The following is a 17,045-nucleotide window of genomic DNA, read 5'->3' on the forward strand; positions in this document are numbered from 1 at the left end:
CTCTAAATTGGGTTTTGTGAATCCACTATGAATTTTAATATGCATCATTTGCTTATACACAGTAGAAGCAATTTTTTTAGACTAGATGGTAGCCAAAATGTTCTGAAAAAGAGAGAAATAGATAAGACTTTGACTTCAGCTTTCTCAACCTTGAATCCAAAGGAAATCTAGTTGTAATCTCATATTAAAAATGAAATATAAAATAAGTGTTCATTTGATTTTATCAGTACAGGCAGCCAATTTGACAGACTGCATAGACCATTCATCATCTGGTTTGCCTGAGTAGCACAATCCAATTTAATTTTTTCATGCTCATTCCCCCATTTTGTCACTAGTGATTTTATTATTTCCTTTGACCCATTTCGCACACTGTTTCGTACCCCAGAAGATCTTAGAGTTCTTTATAGTCTTAAACATGCCTCAGAAGCATAAGGGATTGACCCATGTAGTCAATCTCTAAATACACTGGCAGATAAAAATGGCAGGTATAAGATAACTTGATGCTTACTCTTTACTTTGGATAAGATTAACAAGAATAATAGAGTTAAATCAGTTAGACCCAACTTAGCTATTAACATTCAAGACTGAAGAATCACATGCCTGTTATGAGCATCTCAGAGCTTGTTCCATATCTTCACTTTAAACTACTTATATGCAGCTCCAGTGGGAACCATGGAGGAAGAAGCAGGGACAGCCATCCCTAGAGTGCTGCCAAATATGAAAAATCTGATTTTTAATTTGTGGTCCAGAAAAATAAAGATGGGGGGAAACATGTTTCTATAGAAAAAAGTAGGTGGTAACTTAGTACAGAACTTGATGTAATCACCTCAGATTTGGGAACTATGCATAGCATCCTTCCTTTTCTTATTTTCCCAAGAAACTGATTTCTATTATGTTTCATTTAAAGTAAGCTTATTGAATTAAACTCAGTAAATGAAACAACTGACATGACTGGAGCTTGAAATAAACGATGTGATGATCTAATGAAATACATAATGCTAAATTGTCTTGCTTCTTATGCAAAGATTATTAGTCATAGCAATGCATGAATAATTAAGGACAGAATTTTATTAGGTCTTTAATAATATTTTTATATTTATACATCTGAATTTTTAATTTATCTTTAAAGTATATTGGTCCAACCAACTCATGTCCAAGTGTTTTAGTTTTTGTTCTTTATTGTGTTCTTTTTTTAATGAGTTAATCTTCTATATTAGGATTATCTTTTTCTTATTTCTAAAAAACTACACATATTCTGACTTCATCAGGCAGCAAGTTCTTCTGATATTGATTTTCCTTTTAGTACTCCCCACTCCCCTTTTGACCTTTTTTTAAAATGTGTCTTTGTTATATTGCCTAAATTTGTTTCCCTAAATACATTGCTAAAGTAATGATGAATTTCATTTTAAGATTAATCTTACCTCACTTTTAACTATTCAAGTATAGAGAGAAAGCAACTTAGAAAGACTAAAGGTTATTAGGGGAATGTCTTTTATTTTCTTTTTTAACCGATAAGAATTCTGACTCTTTTTTTTTTCCATTTGTATATTAGGTGGTTGTGAATGCCCTTTTAGGAGCAATTCCATCCATCATGAATGTGCTTCTGGTTTGTCTTATATTCTGGCTAATTTTCAGCATCATGGGCGTAAATTTGTTTGCTGGCAAATTCTACCACTGTGTTAACACCACAACTGGTGACATGTTTGACATCACCGAAGTGAATAATCATTCTGATTGCCTAGAACTAATAGAAAGAAATGAGACTGCCCGATGGAAAAATGTGAAAGTAAACTTTGATAATGTAGGATTTGGGTATCTCTCTTTGCTTCAAGTTGTAAGTCAACACTCTTTTCTCTGAAATTGTTTTTATTGTTTGGAATAAAAAAGTATTGACCATACTTCTATCATTTAGCCACTTTCAAAGCAAGTTTGTAACATATTTCTCTTTTTGCTAATTTAGACTTATTTGTACAAGTGTATGAGCCCAGATGGGTGAAGCATCATTACATTTAAGCAGCACAACTATAGTCAATAATGGCTGGGTATTTCAGTTGTTTGCAAAAGTCTTTTTTCTCTTTCTTCCAATATTGCTCTCTCTTTTCCCACATGAATACATTGATTAATAAATCAACAACTTTGCTATTTTTTTTAATATTGCCATTGGAAAGCTTATTTCCCTCATGATTATTGTCCCTCCCCCATTCACACTTAACACATCTGATTTGATTGTAACTAATTGTTAGGAATTAACCATTGCTGAGCTGTAACCTTTGGATAGAAGATTGTGGAAAGATACAACCATTTTAGGGTTAAATTTTCATAACGACATGGAAATAATCACCTTAACACAGAAACAAAACCCAAGCAGCTATTATCTTACCTCAAATGACTTTTCAGTACCATACTTTAGTCTATTTTAGTAGAAATATTAATTCTTTCACTATTTGGATGCTAAGACTGATTTACACAGTAAAAAAAAATGGACAATATATGATAATACAAACAAACAGCAGATAAATACAGAGTCCAGATTGTTTAAAAAACAAAAACACAGTGAAAATATCCTATACTTTGGGCTAGAAAATCAACTTTGTAAAAAAAAAAAAGCTGTAGAATTTCTCCTCTTGTTGTTCAACAGTTTTTAGGTAAGACCATTTCTGTTCACTAGGGTTATAATTTTTGTTTAACCTGAAAACTATAAAAGCAACCAAACCTAAGGTGGTCAAAATGCTCTTGGAGCTCTTTTAGAGGTGTCAATACTATGATTCTTTTATGAATCCTTTCTATCTTCTGGTTGGAAATTTGTATTTCTCTTCTGAACATTTCTGTCTTACTCTGGATGTTTGTACAATTGAAATAGGGTTTTTACAAAATCTGGCAAATATGATCTCTTTAAAAATTATAGTAGATGCATGGTGATATTTCCATGAGCATTTATCCTAACACTTCATTAATAACTACACTTGTAAATATCACTAAAGGATTTTGCTTTCTGTGTAACATGGAAAAAAGAAAAACTGAAAATTTCAAGAAACCCCTTAAAATACTAAGCAATTCTGAAAATATATGATGAAGATTCTCCATGAAGCCATTAAACAAATTCTGCTATTAAAACAATCTCTATAATAATGCAGACTCTTGTCTTTATGCAGAATCACCTTTTAGTTGATTAGTAACTCATTGAAATGGTTCCTTGAATCACTAAACCCTGTCCCTGTACCAAGTGTTTAATGGACATGTTCTGTCATTGAACTGAGCCATTAACACAGTTAACATTTCCCTCTTTGATGTACAAAACCTTCCATTTTCTAGTTAAAAATAATTACTTTCTCTTCACTGCCATCATAGGCATCACATTTTGCTTTCTTCTCATGACATTCACCACTTCAGGAGAGTTAGTGTTATAAAAACAAGGCCATGTTGTGATACAGTTGCTAAAAACTTTGCTAGGCTGCCTCACTAGCTGTGGAACAAGCCTCTCAGGACCTCTTGGCTCAAAATTCATGTCCCAAGCAGAACAAATGAAAAATTATTATGTTATTAGACTTGGGGATCTTTTTGAATTTATGAATTTCAAATGTGTACTGTACCATTTTCTACTTATCTTACCTCTCTTAACTCTTACTCTCATCAAGAATTACAAAGAAGAAAGTGAAAATGTAAGGTTATAGCTGGATGTTATGCCTCAGAATTCTAAAAGGATAGTTACAACTCTGGATTTATGCATACCTGTATGACTTTTAGATTGGTCCAATCAAAAGCATCTTAAATTGTCAATTTGATTGTCTTACATATAGATTTCAGCAGATGATCATCAGAGCTAAGCTGCTGCTAAAGATACTGCCAAATATGTTGGCATTTGTAAAACTTTCTAAAAGTATTCCACCATATTTTAATAGTACTTCAATTTGACAACTCCATTTACACAAAAGAATTGAGAATATTTTTTGTGAGTTGGTTATCATAAAAGAAGATTTATCAAATATTATATTGCTCAATATGTGTCCTAGAAATGCAAACCCTTATTAAGATATTGTCTTGGTCCAAAATCCATGTAAAATTTGTTTTGAACTGTCTTTCAAAAATGTCCTCTTTGGGAAAATTTTTAAGTGACAATATTTATAAAACACAAGATCTGAATTATTTTTACTACAAAGTAAAACATTCATGTCCTTTTTAATAGGCTACATTTAAGGGATGGATGGATATAATGTATGCAGCAGTTGATTCCAGAAATGTAAGTACTCTTTATATTCTAAATCTTTTCTAATCTATAATAGGTGCCTAAATTAACCTAACAAATTTAAGCAGCCAAAAAGAATGATTCTATGGTGACTAAAAAATGAGAAAATATATAACAAATTAATATTCATGTGTGACAGTTTGAAGTTATTAATACTTTGTGAATCCCAAAAAGAAAAAGATTATGTCCTTGAACCAGTTCATTCCTCTGGGTGTAAGGCCTATTTGACTGGACTACATCAGTGAAGCCTGACTCAGGTTAGGTCACCACCCTCTTACTGGAGCTTTACATATAAAGAGTGACACAGACAGAGAGATACAGGGAAAGGGAAGCTCCCATTTTTGACCCTGCCAGATGAGAGAGATCTCGAGGATCACTAGCAGCCAAAGCTTAAACATGAAATCCCCGAGACGCTGGACCCACAGAGAGGCTCAGGACTGAAGAGAAGAGCCAGATGTCTGATAGCTCACAGCTGAACTCAGGAGGAAAAGCAGAGCAGCCAAGACTGAGAGATGGCCTGGAAAGAGACAAGCCCTATGCCTGTTTGCCAACAGCTGAGCTCCAGGAGATGGTAGATTCTGGAGAAGAAGGCAGGGGTCTTGGCAGGGGTCTTGTAGCTTATAGTAAAATGTGAAAGGTAAGAGATAAGCCGAGAACTGAACTGCTGGGCATAAAGAAATTAGAAATTGATGGCTTGGGAAATTCCAAGCTTCCAAAAAACAAGTCCCTAGAGGATAGTGCCTCATCTGATAACTTAAGTAAACTTGGAACTAGGCAGCCCTTTCCATTCAAGTCAGAATTATAAATGCATATACAGGAAGGACTTATGGAAAGTCTTATTGTCTGATGGCTTGGACCCCTGTGAGCTGTATAGCAAAACTGACAAGTTTTTTGTGAGACCATATAAATGAAACCACTTTCAGCCTGGACTAAAAAGTACAGAAAAGGAGAAATTAAAGAAGAAATCACTTCCAGAGGAAAACCATGGAAGCTAAAGTCTGGACTTGGGACTTTTCTCGGACTAGGAGAGGGACCCCACGCATGTGTGTGGAAAGGGTGAGTTTGCCCTGGCATTTGAAGAGGTGAATCTTCCAGCCCATTGTTCAGGGACAGTTTGGCAGTCCCAAGCTAGAGAGAGGGTGGAACATACTCTCCAGTGGTTAGGGAGAGTTAGGCCACCACCCCACTGTTCTGAGGTGGTTGGGCCTATCCCTAATGGATTAAGGAGAATTAGGTCACCACCCCATTGTTCTGAGGGGAGTGGTCCTATTGCCAGATTAGGGAGAAGGGTGCTCCACCCCTACTGTACTAAGGGTTGAGACTATCCCCCAGAGATTGGGGATAGTGTAGCCAAAATTTTCTTGGAGGGTGAGATCTCACACTTGGCCACCACCCAGCTGTTTACTAAGGGTGGCACTGAGAAGGTGGCCATTGAGCAAGCTCTTGGGAGGGGTGGGCCCCTATGATACCCGGAGGGGAAGAAACCACTGTTCTATAGATGACTCTCAGACTGATCTAAAGGAATTTTTTGGAATTTGTGATGCCTGCTTTCCTTCCAATTTCTCCTTACAATAATGCAAATGTTTATCCTGTGACTGGCCCTCCTTTGTATATTAGAAGCAGATAACTTGTTTTCTAAGTTTCATAGGTCTACAGCAAGAGGGGAATGTTGCCCCAAGACAAACTGCATACCTATAAATGATTTCTTTTTTTGGTTAGGCCAATAAAAAGAGTTTATTAAGAAATGAGAGAAAAGAAAAGAAGTACACACCAGATGTGGATGCAGGCCACTCCAGGCAAAAAAGAGCCTATCAATGATTTTTATGAAAGTTTTATACTAAACATTGCTACTGAAATGATTTAAGGTTTTTGAAATATTGTGATGTAATGAATGTATTTTGCATATGGAAAGAACATGTCTTTTGGGGCTTCAGAGAGTGGAGGGTGACATTTGAAATTATTTTATGAATCCCAAAAAGAAAAATATTATGTTTTTGAAATAATCCATTCCTGTGGGTATGGGGCCTTTTTGAATGGACTATTCCAGTGAGGTATGACCATGGTTGGATCTTTGCCCTATTCCTGGAGTTTATATAAACAGAGACAGAGAGAAAGACACAGAGAAAGGAAGCTGCTCTTTTTGACACTGCCAGTTGAGAGAGGTCTCAAGATCACTAACAGCCCAAGCTTAAGCACAAAGCCCCCAATAGGCTGTACCCACAGAGAAGCTCAAGACTGAAGACATGAGCTATATGCCTAATAACCCACAGCTGAACTCAGGAAGAAGCAGAGCAGCCAAGACTGAGAGAGGTGGCCTGGAAAGAGACAAAGCCCTATGCCTGTTTGCCCACAGCTGAGCTCTGGGAGATGGTAGATTTTGGAAGGGAAGGCCGGGACCTCAGCAGAGATCTGCTGCCATCTTCTCTACGTGGCAGGAGACCAGGATCATCAACAGCTGACTTTGGTGAGAAAGCCTCTCTGATGATGTTTTGAGGTTTATACTCATATGAATTTAGTTTTCGTATAGTTACTGAAGCCTTGATCAATTCAGTTACCACTTCTGTGGCTAACAGGTTGATTGAAGTTTACATCAACAAAGTAAAGAAATACTTTATTTGATTTTACCCAAATAACCTCTTTTCAGATTTAAGAATTGAACTGAAATCCATGCTTCTTTCAAATCTTCCCTTCAAAACTCTGTAAAGTTTAGTATTTTTTATCAGCCTTCTTATTTTCATTGACCTCCATTCCTACAATCTTTAAGCTGCCTTCAGAGAACTCAGTTTTACATTTCTTGGAATGTACCTTACATGAGTTGCTTAAGTTTTATGTTGAGTATTTTCCTTACAACTTCCAGAGTTTTGTTATTTTGTTTTGTTATTTATTTCCTTTGTATATTTGGTTGGTTTTTAACTCTTGTCTTTAGAAGGACATGAATCTATTAGGGAACTACCTATAGGGACTCCTTTATCCCTTTCCTAAGTTAGAAATAATAACTTAATGCCTATGTGTTATAAATAACAGTCTAGGGATGAAACTCTCAATGGAGGATTTAAAATATGTAGTGTTAGTTATGTCTACTCAATTTTTTTAAATTCAGTGAATGTTGTAATGCTAAAGACCTGATGCTGTTTTAGTTTGCTAAAGCTGCTGGAGCAAATATCAGAAATGGCTTGGTGTTTATAAAGGAAACTTTTTTTTTTTAATGAGTTATTTCTACTGACCCCTTCCCCTGCTATTGTCTGTTCTCTGTGTCCATTTATTTGTGTCCTTCTGTGTCTGCTTGTGTTCTCATCATGTGGCTCTGGGAATCAATCCTGGAACCTTCTGGAGTGGGGAAGAGGTAATCATTCTCTTGCGCCACCTCAGCTCCCTGTTCAGCTACATCTCTTATTGTCTCTCCTTTGTGTCTCTTTCTGTTGTGTCATCTTGCTGCGCCATCTCTCCTCATTGCCTGGCACTCCTGCAGGGGGCAGCACTCCCATGCAGAGCAGCATTCCTGCATGGACCAGCACTCCAGCTTGCCACACGTGCCAGCTTTCCTTCACCAGGAAGCCCTGGGCATCAAACCCTGGACTTCCTATATGGTAAATAGGAGCCCAGCTGCTTGAGCCACATCCATTTCCCTATAAAGGAAATTTATTAGGGTAAAACTTACAATTCTGAGGCTGCAAAAATGTCCAAATCAAAGCATTATCAGACATGCCTTCTCACCAAAGTTCGGCTGCTAGAAGATCTTGGACTTCTGCCATGTGGCACGTCAAGATGGTGGCTCTCTGTCTGGAGAATTGATTTCTGCTAATTCCAGCCTCCAGCCTCTCTCAGCCTCTCTCTTAGGCTATCGGGGTTTCTCTCAGCTTCTCTCTCATCCTCTCAGGATTTTTCTGCCCTCTCTCTAACAAGGAAGGGTCAAAATGGCAGCTCTCTTTCTCTGTGTGTTTCTGCTTCCAATTTTCAGTTTAGATAAGACCCCAGAAAGAGGGTAGAGACCGAACCTGGGTCATACCTCACTGATGTAGTCCAATCAGAGGTCCTAAATTGATGTAATCAAAAGTGATCTAATCAAGATCCCAAGATGATTCTAATGCAATAAAAGGGTCCCACACCCACAGGAATGTATTAGATTATGAGCACGACCTTTTCTGTGATTCACAAAACTTCAAGCTGTCACAAATGCCAAATAAGTAAATGAATAACTCAATTCTGATTTGCTGAATAATTAATATTGTACAAATATAGTCTGTGCATATTTAATGAGGTAAAATTGGTTCATTAATAATGTTTAAATTGTTATTACTAAAATTCAGTACCTTAACAATTTGTAAAGTTTGGTACATTACTGTCTAACTAGCTGAATATTAATTGTATTTATAAACACAAAACTAGATTCTGGAATGTCATAATAACCCTACCTCTCAAATGAAAACATCTCTCAAGGCTAATTTCAGAGATTCTTTAGAGGTAATTGAATCAAATAAAAAAGAAAAAATGAACTGCTGCAGAATTACCAGGAAAGAAAAAGAACCAATGACATTTCCAACATCAAAATGTATTTAACATTTTACATATTATTTTCCTTTTGTAGGTGGAGCTCCAGCCTAAGTATGAGGAAAGTCTATACATGTATCTTTACTTTGTTATTTTCATAATCTTTGGGTCTTTCTTCACCTTGAACTTGTTTATCGGTGTTATCATAGATAATTTCAACCAGCAAAAAAAGAAGATAAGTATTTCTAATATTTTTCTCCTACTAAGAAAGAGAAATTATTTTTGAAGTGTTTTCTGCACCAAATGAGAACTTTAATTCAGAAGCCAAATAGGGGTCTATACTAAAATCTATTTTCACCCTACTTCCTTGCCCCCACCCACCACGGCCATCCCATTGCCCTCCTCTTTCAGGGTAAAGAAAGCCAAGAATGACTTCATTCTAAGCTCACCAAATCTCTCCTTTTTCATCAGAGACCAAATTTTCTATCTTTGGGAGTGAAATCATTAGAAGAGAACTTGGAAAGAACTCAGGAATGTGTTCCTTTCCCTAAGTCACATTGTTTTTTATTCCTACAATACCTCCCCCCTTAAAATCTATTTTCCAGATAAAATTTTAAGAATTTTTGCAAGAAATTAGAGACCAGATGTCAGCATCTTTCAGTGTTTCTTTTTACACTTTTTGCTTTTTCCCACTTCTCTCTCCCGGAGATTTAATGATAAGCTATCCATTCCATTATTCAATTTGTCAGCTCTTTATTTTACTAATTATTATCATTTATAAAGCTCATTTTATTGTCCTAATTATATGCACATAATAAAAAGTATGTAAAATAAAGAAATAGCATCACTGAGGGGTAACCACTTCACATTTTATATATTTCTGTCCAAATTTTTCATGCATATTCTTACTGTTGGGATTATTTTATATATAATTTATAAATTATATTTTTCACTTAAATACCTAATTTCTCATTTTATTAAATTTTTTTATATATTTTCATAATTTACTTAATTATCCAGTAGATTGATAATTTAGGTTGTTTCTAATGTTTAATTATTTAAATAACTGCTTGATGGAAGTATTTGTGTCAAAAAAAAATCCTGAATCTTCATTTCATTAGAATAAATAACCAGAGATCAACTTTTTGCTCCACCAAAGTAATATGCCAGTTCATGCTTCCAATAGCAGTGTATGAATGTGCCAAGGTCATTGTCCCTATCATTGACATCACACCATCTCTTTGTTTTTTTAATGTTTGGTAGATTAAATTGTATTTCATTTTAAGTCTTTTCTTACTAGTAGATTTTCACATGTTTTCAATTGCTAATTAACTATTTGTATTTCTTCCCTGTGAACTGTTCTGTCATGCCATTTGCTCAGTACATTTTCTTATCAATATAAAATGAACTTTTGTTGTGGGAGACTCTTTTAAAACAGGAAATTCCTGCCCCTGTGCCCTTTTTTTATTATTAATAAGAAGAAACTATCAGGCTTTTCCATTTCACTTCTTAGCTACTGGCCTATAACATACCTGCCATATTTACAACCTGATTTTTACCTTAATGCTTCTACCAGCTTATCCAGTTTTCTTTCCAACTTTTTTCCTTCAATTCTTGGCAAAGAGAAAATAGCTTTTCATGACTATCCTCAATCCATCTTGCCATATACATACTATTAACTCTTATTTTTAATTTTTAAAAATTAGCTCTTTAATTTTAACTAAAACTTTAATTATTCAAATTTAAGACAATAGGCATTATCATGCTAATTAGTTGGATTAGTTGGATTTCCTCTTTTAAATGTGCCTTTCCTTTTTAAATTTTAACACTGAAAATATATGTGTAAAAGGACACAATTTTAACCAGTTTTGCTTTTTTTTTATACTTTGGAGGTCAAGACATCTTTATGACAGAAGAACAGAAGAAATACTATAATGCAATGAAAAAATTGGGATCAAAAAAGCCACAAAAGCCTATACCTCGACCAGGAGTAAGGAATACAAAATAATATGGGAAAAAGCAAAGAAAAGCAAATTTTGCTTGTGTTTTTACATAGAAGAGATAACAGCTAGCATTTCTAGCAGCAAAGATTTCCTCCACTTTTAGATGTCATTGAACCATACATTTTTGATAATGGTAAAATGTTTTAAAAAGAAAAAGAAAAAGAAACAGAAAGTGCATCCTTGTCTTTACGGGATTTAGAACTACACAACTAGAATCCAAAATAAATAACAAAGGAGCACATAGGCAATATGATGTACACAACAGAAAGTTGATCATATAACTCAAGAGTGGTTGCCAAGTAATTTTAGATAGAGGAATGAACCTTTGGATGGGGCTAAAATAGCATGCTCTTGTGTACTAGATTAAGTAGTTGTTAAAATCATGCATGCAGTAACACCTTGCTTCCATTTTACTTTTATTAGAGGCACTGATTCTTTTGGAGCAAGAAATTATTCCAGTAACTATTACTAGTATATATGACTATACAGTTAGAAATAACTAATGATATTTAAATAAGGGTCAATGGCTAAATATTGAGTAGTAGGTTTTATGTTTCCTTGATAAAATGGATAAACTACTGTGGATGCAAAGGCATTATCCAAAAATGTGATTTTTATGATGATGAGCTGTGATATAAATATAATTCCTGGGGTGCATCAGGGAACAAAATACTGCTGAATATTTTAAAAAGCATTCAAATTGTACTAGCCAACAGTTGCCTTTTTGAGAATTATAAGAATATATACTTTCTCTGTTAAGTCTACTGCCTTCTTGTTGTAAGGAGAAATGAGTAAACTATATTATATAAGTACGAGATACTTAGAAAGAATATAAGATGGAAGATTTATTCAGAGTTCCTCGGTGGCCTAGGGAAATAAGCCAGGCAGGTGATGGCTACAGTGACTGACAGTAGCACAAGTGGGGACTAGAACCAGAGATCAAAGATAAGGAACATGAATTACTTAATATCAAAGCATAAGTAATGCTGTTCTGATCTGATTATCCTTGCGTAAACTCAGATTCTGTCTGATGATGTCAGAAAGGGCTATTTGGTGGAAGAGCACTGGCACTGCCATATATAGGATTTAAACACCCAGTGCAATAGGTGTGCTTTGAAAAATTCCAAGTTTCATTTAAAATTCATATGAGAGCAAGACACATGAATGGTAATAAATAAGAATACTTTTAAAGGACTGCACAGCTCAAATGATGATGGGGATTCTGGTTAAATGAAATAAAATAGGTTCTTTATCTTCTTATAATCTTAACATGTTGATATGCATTGTGTACCTTTGAGAGAAGTGTATAGCATGCAGGATTTCTCATTAGGAACTCCTTTGGAGAAGGGATTATTGCTTTGAAGAATACACATTGGGAAATATCAATTTATATAACTAAACTCAAAAAATTAATTCTAATTTTTTTAAAAATTCAGGATCTTTGGCTATTAAATACTAAACTAGAAAATTAATAAATGCATAGAAAACTTATGTACATCTAATGTAGGGGTTCTTAAACTTTTTCCTTCCACAGACCCCTTTGCCAGTCAGGTGAAATGAATACTATATGTAATATATTTATTTCATACATTCGTAAGTGAAGGGAATGCTAGATTTCATTTAGAGGTCAGAGAAAATAAAGTTGATTTTTTTCAACTCAAACTCATAAAACCCCTGTAATCTTTCCACAGCTCATGGACCCTGGGTTAAGAACCCCTGATCTAATGCATACAACAAAACTTCCCTTTTGCTAAATCATTTCTTTGTCTTTACAGAACAAATTTCAAGGAATGGTCTTTGACTTTGTAACTAGACAAGTTTTTGACATAAGCATCATGATCCTCATTTGTCTCAACATGGTCACGATGATGGTGGAAACAGATGACCAGAGTGAAGAAATGACTAGTATTTTATCACGCATCAACCTGGTGTTCATTATCCTGTTCACTGGAGAATGTGTACTAAAGCTCATTTCCCTCCGCCATTATTATTTTACCATAGGCTGGAATATTTTTGATTTTGTGGTTGTCATTCTTTCCATTGTAGGTAAGAAATATTTCAAGGGTTTTAAGTTCAGATCAATAAAGTAAAAGTTGAAATAATCAAGTTTAGATTAGAGGCCATCCCAGCATTGGAGATAACTACTGTAAATATTTTGGTATATTTCATCTAAATGTGTTCACTTTTTTACAAAAGGAGGCTCCTGAGAGATTTTTCTATTTTATTCTATCCATTTTAGACACTAGTATATTTTTTGTCAATATAGTAAAACCTCCTTCATTTAAATTAGGAATGTGCTATTAACTAAGATAAGATGTTTTGAACTTATTGAGAATAAAGAGCCTAAAGAGAAATCTAGATAGTTCTGTTGAGTAGAGTACTGAAAATTTAGTCTGGTACTGAAAAGAGACATTGCATTAAAGACATACACATGGAGTCATCAGCATGTAGATAGTAGTGGAAACTAGAGCAGGATAAGAAAAACATAGTATGAAAAGAAAATAAAAACAAGGGCAAAATCATAACAAATGCAGATGTTAGTCTCTTTAAAGATATCAGAGAGAAAAATTTTCTGGATTACATTGGAGAGAGTTTATAGAATGATGCACATGTGCATTGAGATGGCATGGGACATCATTTAATCAGTTCATACACTTCAAGGCCTCAGAGCAATAGCTCATCTCATTTTAATGAATAACTTTTTCAAGGTATTCTCCTTGTTGTTCCATAGGTATGTTTCTGGCTGAATTGATAGAAAAATATTTTGTGTCCCCTACTCTGTTCCGAGTCATCCGCCTTGCCAGGATTGGTCGAATATTACGTCTGATCAAAGGGGCAAAGGGAATCCGCACGCTGCTCTTTGCTTTGATGATGTCCCTTCCTGCGTTGTTTAACATTGGCCTCCTGCTCTTCCTGGTCATGTTCATCTACGCCATCTTTGGAATGTCCAACTTTGCCTATGTTAAGAGGGAAGTTGGAATTGATGACATGTTCAACTTTGAAACCTTTGGTAACAGCATGATCTGCCTGTTCCAAATCACCACCTCTGCTGGCTGGGATGGATTGCTAGCACCTATTCTCAACAGTAAACCTCCTGACTGTGACCCTAATAAATCTAACCCTGGAAGCTCAGTTAAGGGAGACTGTGGTAATCCATCTGTTGGGATATTCTTTTTTGTCAGTTACATCATCATATCATTTCTGGTTGTAGTGAACATGTACATTGCTGTCATCCTGGAGAATTTCAGTGTTGCCACTGAAGAAAGTGCAGAACCCCTGAGTGAGGATGACTTTGAGATGTTCTACGAGGTTTGGGAGAAGTTTGACCCAGATGCAACCCAGTTCATGGAATTTGAAAAACTATCTCAGTTTGCAGCTGCTCTTGAACCCCCTCTCAATTTGCCACAACCAAACAAACTCCAGCTCATTGCCATGGATTTGCCTATGGTAAGTGGTGACCGAATACACTGTCTTGACATCTTATTTGCTTTTACAAAGCGGGTTCTTGGAGAAAGTGGAGAGATGGATGCACTCCGAATACAGATGGAAGAACGATTCATGGCTTCCAATCCCTCTAAGGTCTCCTATCAGCCAATTACCACCACTTTAAAACGAAAACAGGAGGAAGTATCTGCTGTTATTATTCAGCGGGCTTACAGGCGCCACCTTTTAAAGAGAACTGTAAAACAGGCCTCATTTACATATAATAAAAATAAAATCAAAGGTGGGGCTAATCTTCTTGTAAAAGAAGACATGATAATTGACAGAATAAATGAAAACTCTATTACAGAAAAAACTGAACTTACCATGTCCACAGCAGTTTGTCCACCCTCCTATGATCGGGTAACAAAGCCAATCGTGGAAAAACATGAACAAGAAGGTAAAGACGAAAAAGCCAAAGGAAAATAAATGAAAACAAATAAAAATAATTGGGTAAAAATTGTTTACAGCGTGTGGAGGTCATGTATTATTGTCAAGAGAACTCTTTTAGGAAGTCAATGCCAAACTGACTGTTTTTACACAAATCTATTTAAGGTCAGTGCCTACAATAAGACAGTGACCCCTTGTCAGCAAAATGTGACTCTGCGTAAAGGGGAGACAACCTTGACGGGAGGTTACTGTTCTCACTACCAGCTGACACTGCTGAAGACGAGACAAAATGGCTACTTGAACTGTAGGGACCAGTTTAAAAGGGGTACAAACCTATAATTTGGGGGTTGTTTAACATGAAACACTTTAGTGTAGTAATTGTATCCACTCTTTGCATTTCAACTGCCACATTTGTCACATTTTTACAAAATCTGTTCATGGATTCATCTTTTTTTTAATCCATATGTTGTTTATTACATGTGACTATTTTTCTAAATGGGGTTTCGTTGGGAAATAGACTAAAGGACCACTTTATTCGGTATGCCACCAGGGGTTATGACAACCACATGACCCTCTCATCTACACAAAGTCGTGGTTTGCATGGGGGCATGCTGCACTTAGAGATCATGCATGACAAAAAGTCACAAGTTCAACAATGAGTCCTTAAATTCTATCCATGTTTCTGGAGGGGAAATTGGGTAACAATTGGAGGTGCTTTGCTGATCTTGTTTTGTCAAATCTAGCCCCTCTACCAAGTAGATCATTTGGGGGTAAGCCTTTAAATCTTAGCAGGTTCAAATTTCATTCAAATGTCTACAGTCGTAAATGTTATGTTTCTGTTTATTGTACTAAAAAAAAAAAAACTCTGAATATGAATATTGCCCCAAGACTGTATTGATCAAAAGAATCCTTTACAAATTTCTGCTTGATCCTGTACTTTGTTTAGCCATCTTCAGCTCTCAGCAAGGTTGACACTGTCTATGTTAATGAAATGCTATTTATTATGTAAATAGTCATTTTACCCTGTGGTGCATGTTTGAGCAAACAAATAATGACGTAAGCACAGTATTTATTGCATCAAATATGTACCACAAGAAATGTAGAGTGCAAGCTTTACACAGGTAATAAAAATGTATTCTGTACCATTATAGATAGTTTGGATGCTATCAATGCATGTTTATATTACCATGCTACTGTATCTGGTTTCTCCCAATGCTCAGAAGCTCATTTATGAGAAACCATGTGTCAGTGGTAAAGTCAAGGAAATTGTTCAACAGATTTCATTCCTTTACATCATTAAGCAATAGTTTGCAGCACATCAACAGCTTTTCGGTTATTTTTAAATTTTAAGTGGATAACATATGGTGTATAGGCAGACTGTACAGATGTTAAAAAAAATAACACACACTCCGCTTAACCTGTTAAAAATGTGTTTAGAATTTTATAAGCAAATATAAATACTGTAAAAAGTCATTTTATTTTGTTTTTCAGCATTATGTACATAAATCAGAAGAGGAAATTATCTTCAGGTTGATATCACAATCACTTTTCTTACTTTCTGTCCATAGCACTTTTTCATGGAGAAATTTGCTATATAAGAAATGCAGACAAACTGGATAGTTGTAGATTTCTGCTTTTTTATTACATTTGCTAATTTTAGATTACTTCATAATTTTAAGGGGCAAAATAGAGTCACACCTTACATCCAAATTATACTTTGCAATTGGAAAGGGGTATAAAATTTTATTTACATTTCTGATAGTGCCTGCATAAACTGAGTTAAGATAGTGCTCATTTTTAATTTTTGCCCTTAACTTTTCTAACCTCTGTTTATGTTTTTATTTCTTTGGAGTCATTCCGCTCTAGATTCTTCTAAATATAATGTGTGTTTCACAGTTTCTTTCCACAAGAACAGAGGGTAGTGTACTTACATAATCAATTACATCAGGATATTTTGTGTTTCTTAGAGAAGCAAACCATAGATTCCTTTTTTTTCCTTAAAATTACTTAGATAAACTGTATTCGTGAACTGCATGCTGAAAAAATTGCTACTATTACCCTACATGATTGCTAACCAACATTAAAAATGTGCAAAACTAATAAAGATTACATTTTTTATTTTATTGTTTGCCTAATGACTTTTCATTTAAAATGCTTTATAAAAAGATGAAGATGAGTACAGACTGATATAACTAAATGGGGAAAAGGAAAATTCTTTGCATAGAAGGAAATGGAACTAGAAAATCACCATTTGGCAACCATTATAATGACAATTCATGCAAGAATCGTCAAAGAATGAGAAATGGGTGAGATTTTAATAATGATAAGGATACTTGTCTCAAAGTGTCTCTTCTGTGTTAAAATATTTTAAAGTGAATTTACAATGGAGATACCTAGCAAATACCACCTGCACCAAATAATCAAACTTAACATTATCAATT

The 17,045-nt window shown here is 35.1% G+C and overlaps 1 protein-coding gene across 19 annotated transcripts in view; it reads left to right on the plus strand.

Annotated features, from left to right (window-relative positions):
• The window catches only part of LOC101441329 (sodium channel protein type 1 subunit alpha), a 196,871-nt gene extending 180,144 nt beyond the window's left edge, over positions 1-16,727 (plus strand). For 11 of the 19 annotated variants that reach the window (XM_071216321.1, XM_071216317.1, XM_071216319.1 and 8 more), the window contains 6 exons: positions 1,553-1,834; positions 4,184-4,237; positions 8,829-8,966; positions 10,617-10,721; positions 12,510-12,780; positions 13,466-16,727. In XM_071216321.1, coding sequence (XP_071072422.1) covers positions 1,553-1,834; positions 4,184-4,237; positions 8,829-8,966; positions 10,617-10,721; positions 12,510-12,780; positions 13,466-14,643 — 2,028 coding nt within the window. In that variant the 3' untranslated portion in view covers positions 14,644-16,727. Of the gene's footprint in view, positions 1-1,552; positions 1,835-4,183; positions 4,242-8,828; positions 8,967-10,616; positions 10,722-12,509; positions 12,781-13,465 lie in introns of all 19 variants that reach the window. The other 8 variants (XM_071216326.1, XM_058300706.1, XM_071216325.1 and 5 more) reach the window with 3 other exon arrangements.
• The last annotated feature ends 318 nt before the right edge of the window (positions 16,728-17,045 follow it).

Source organism: Dasypus novemcinctus, chromosome 7, assembly GCF_030445035.2.
Source record: "Dasypus novemcinctus isolate mDasNov1 chromosome 7, mDasNov1.1.hap2, whole genome shotgun sequence".
Taxonomy (NCBI): Eukaryota; Metazoa; Chordata; class Mammalia; order Cingulata; family Dasypodidae; genus Dasypus; species Dasypus novemcinctus.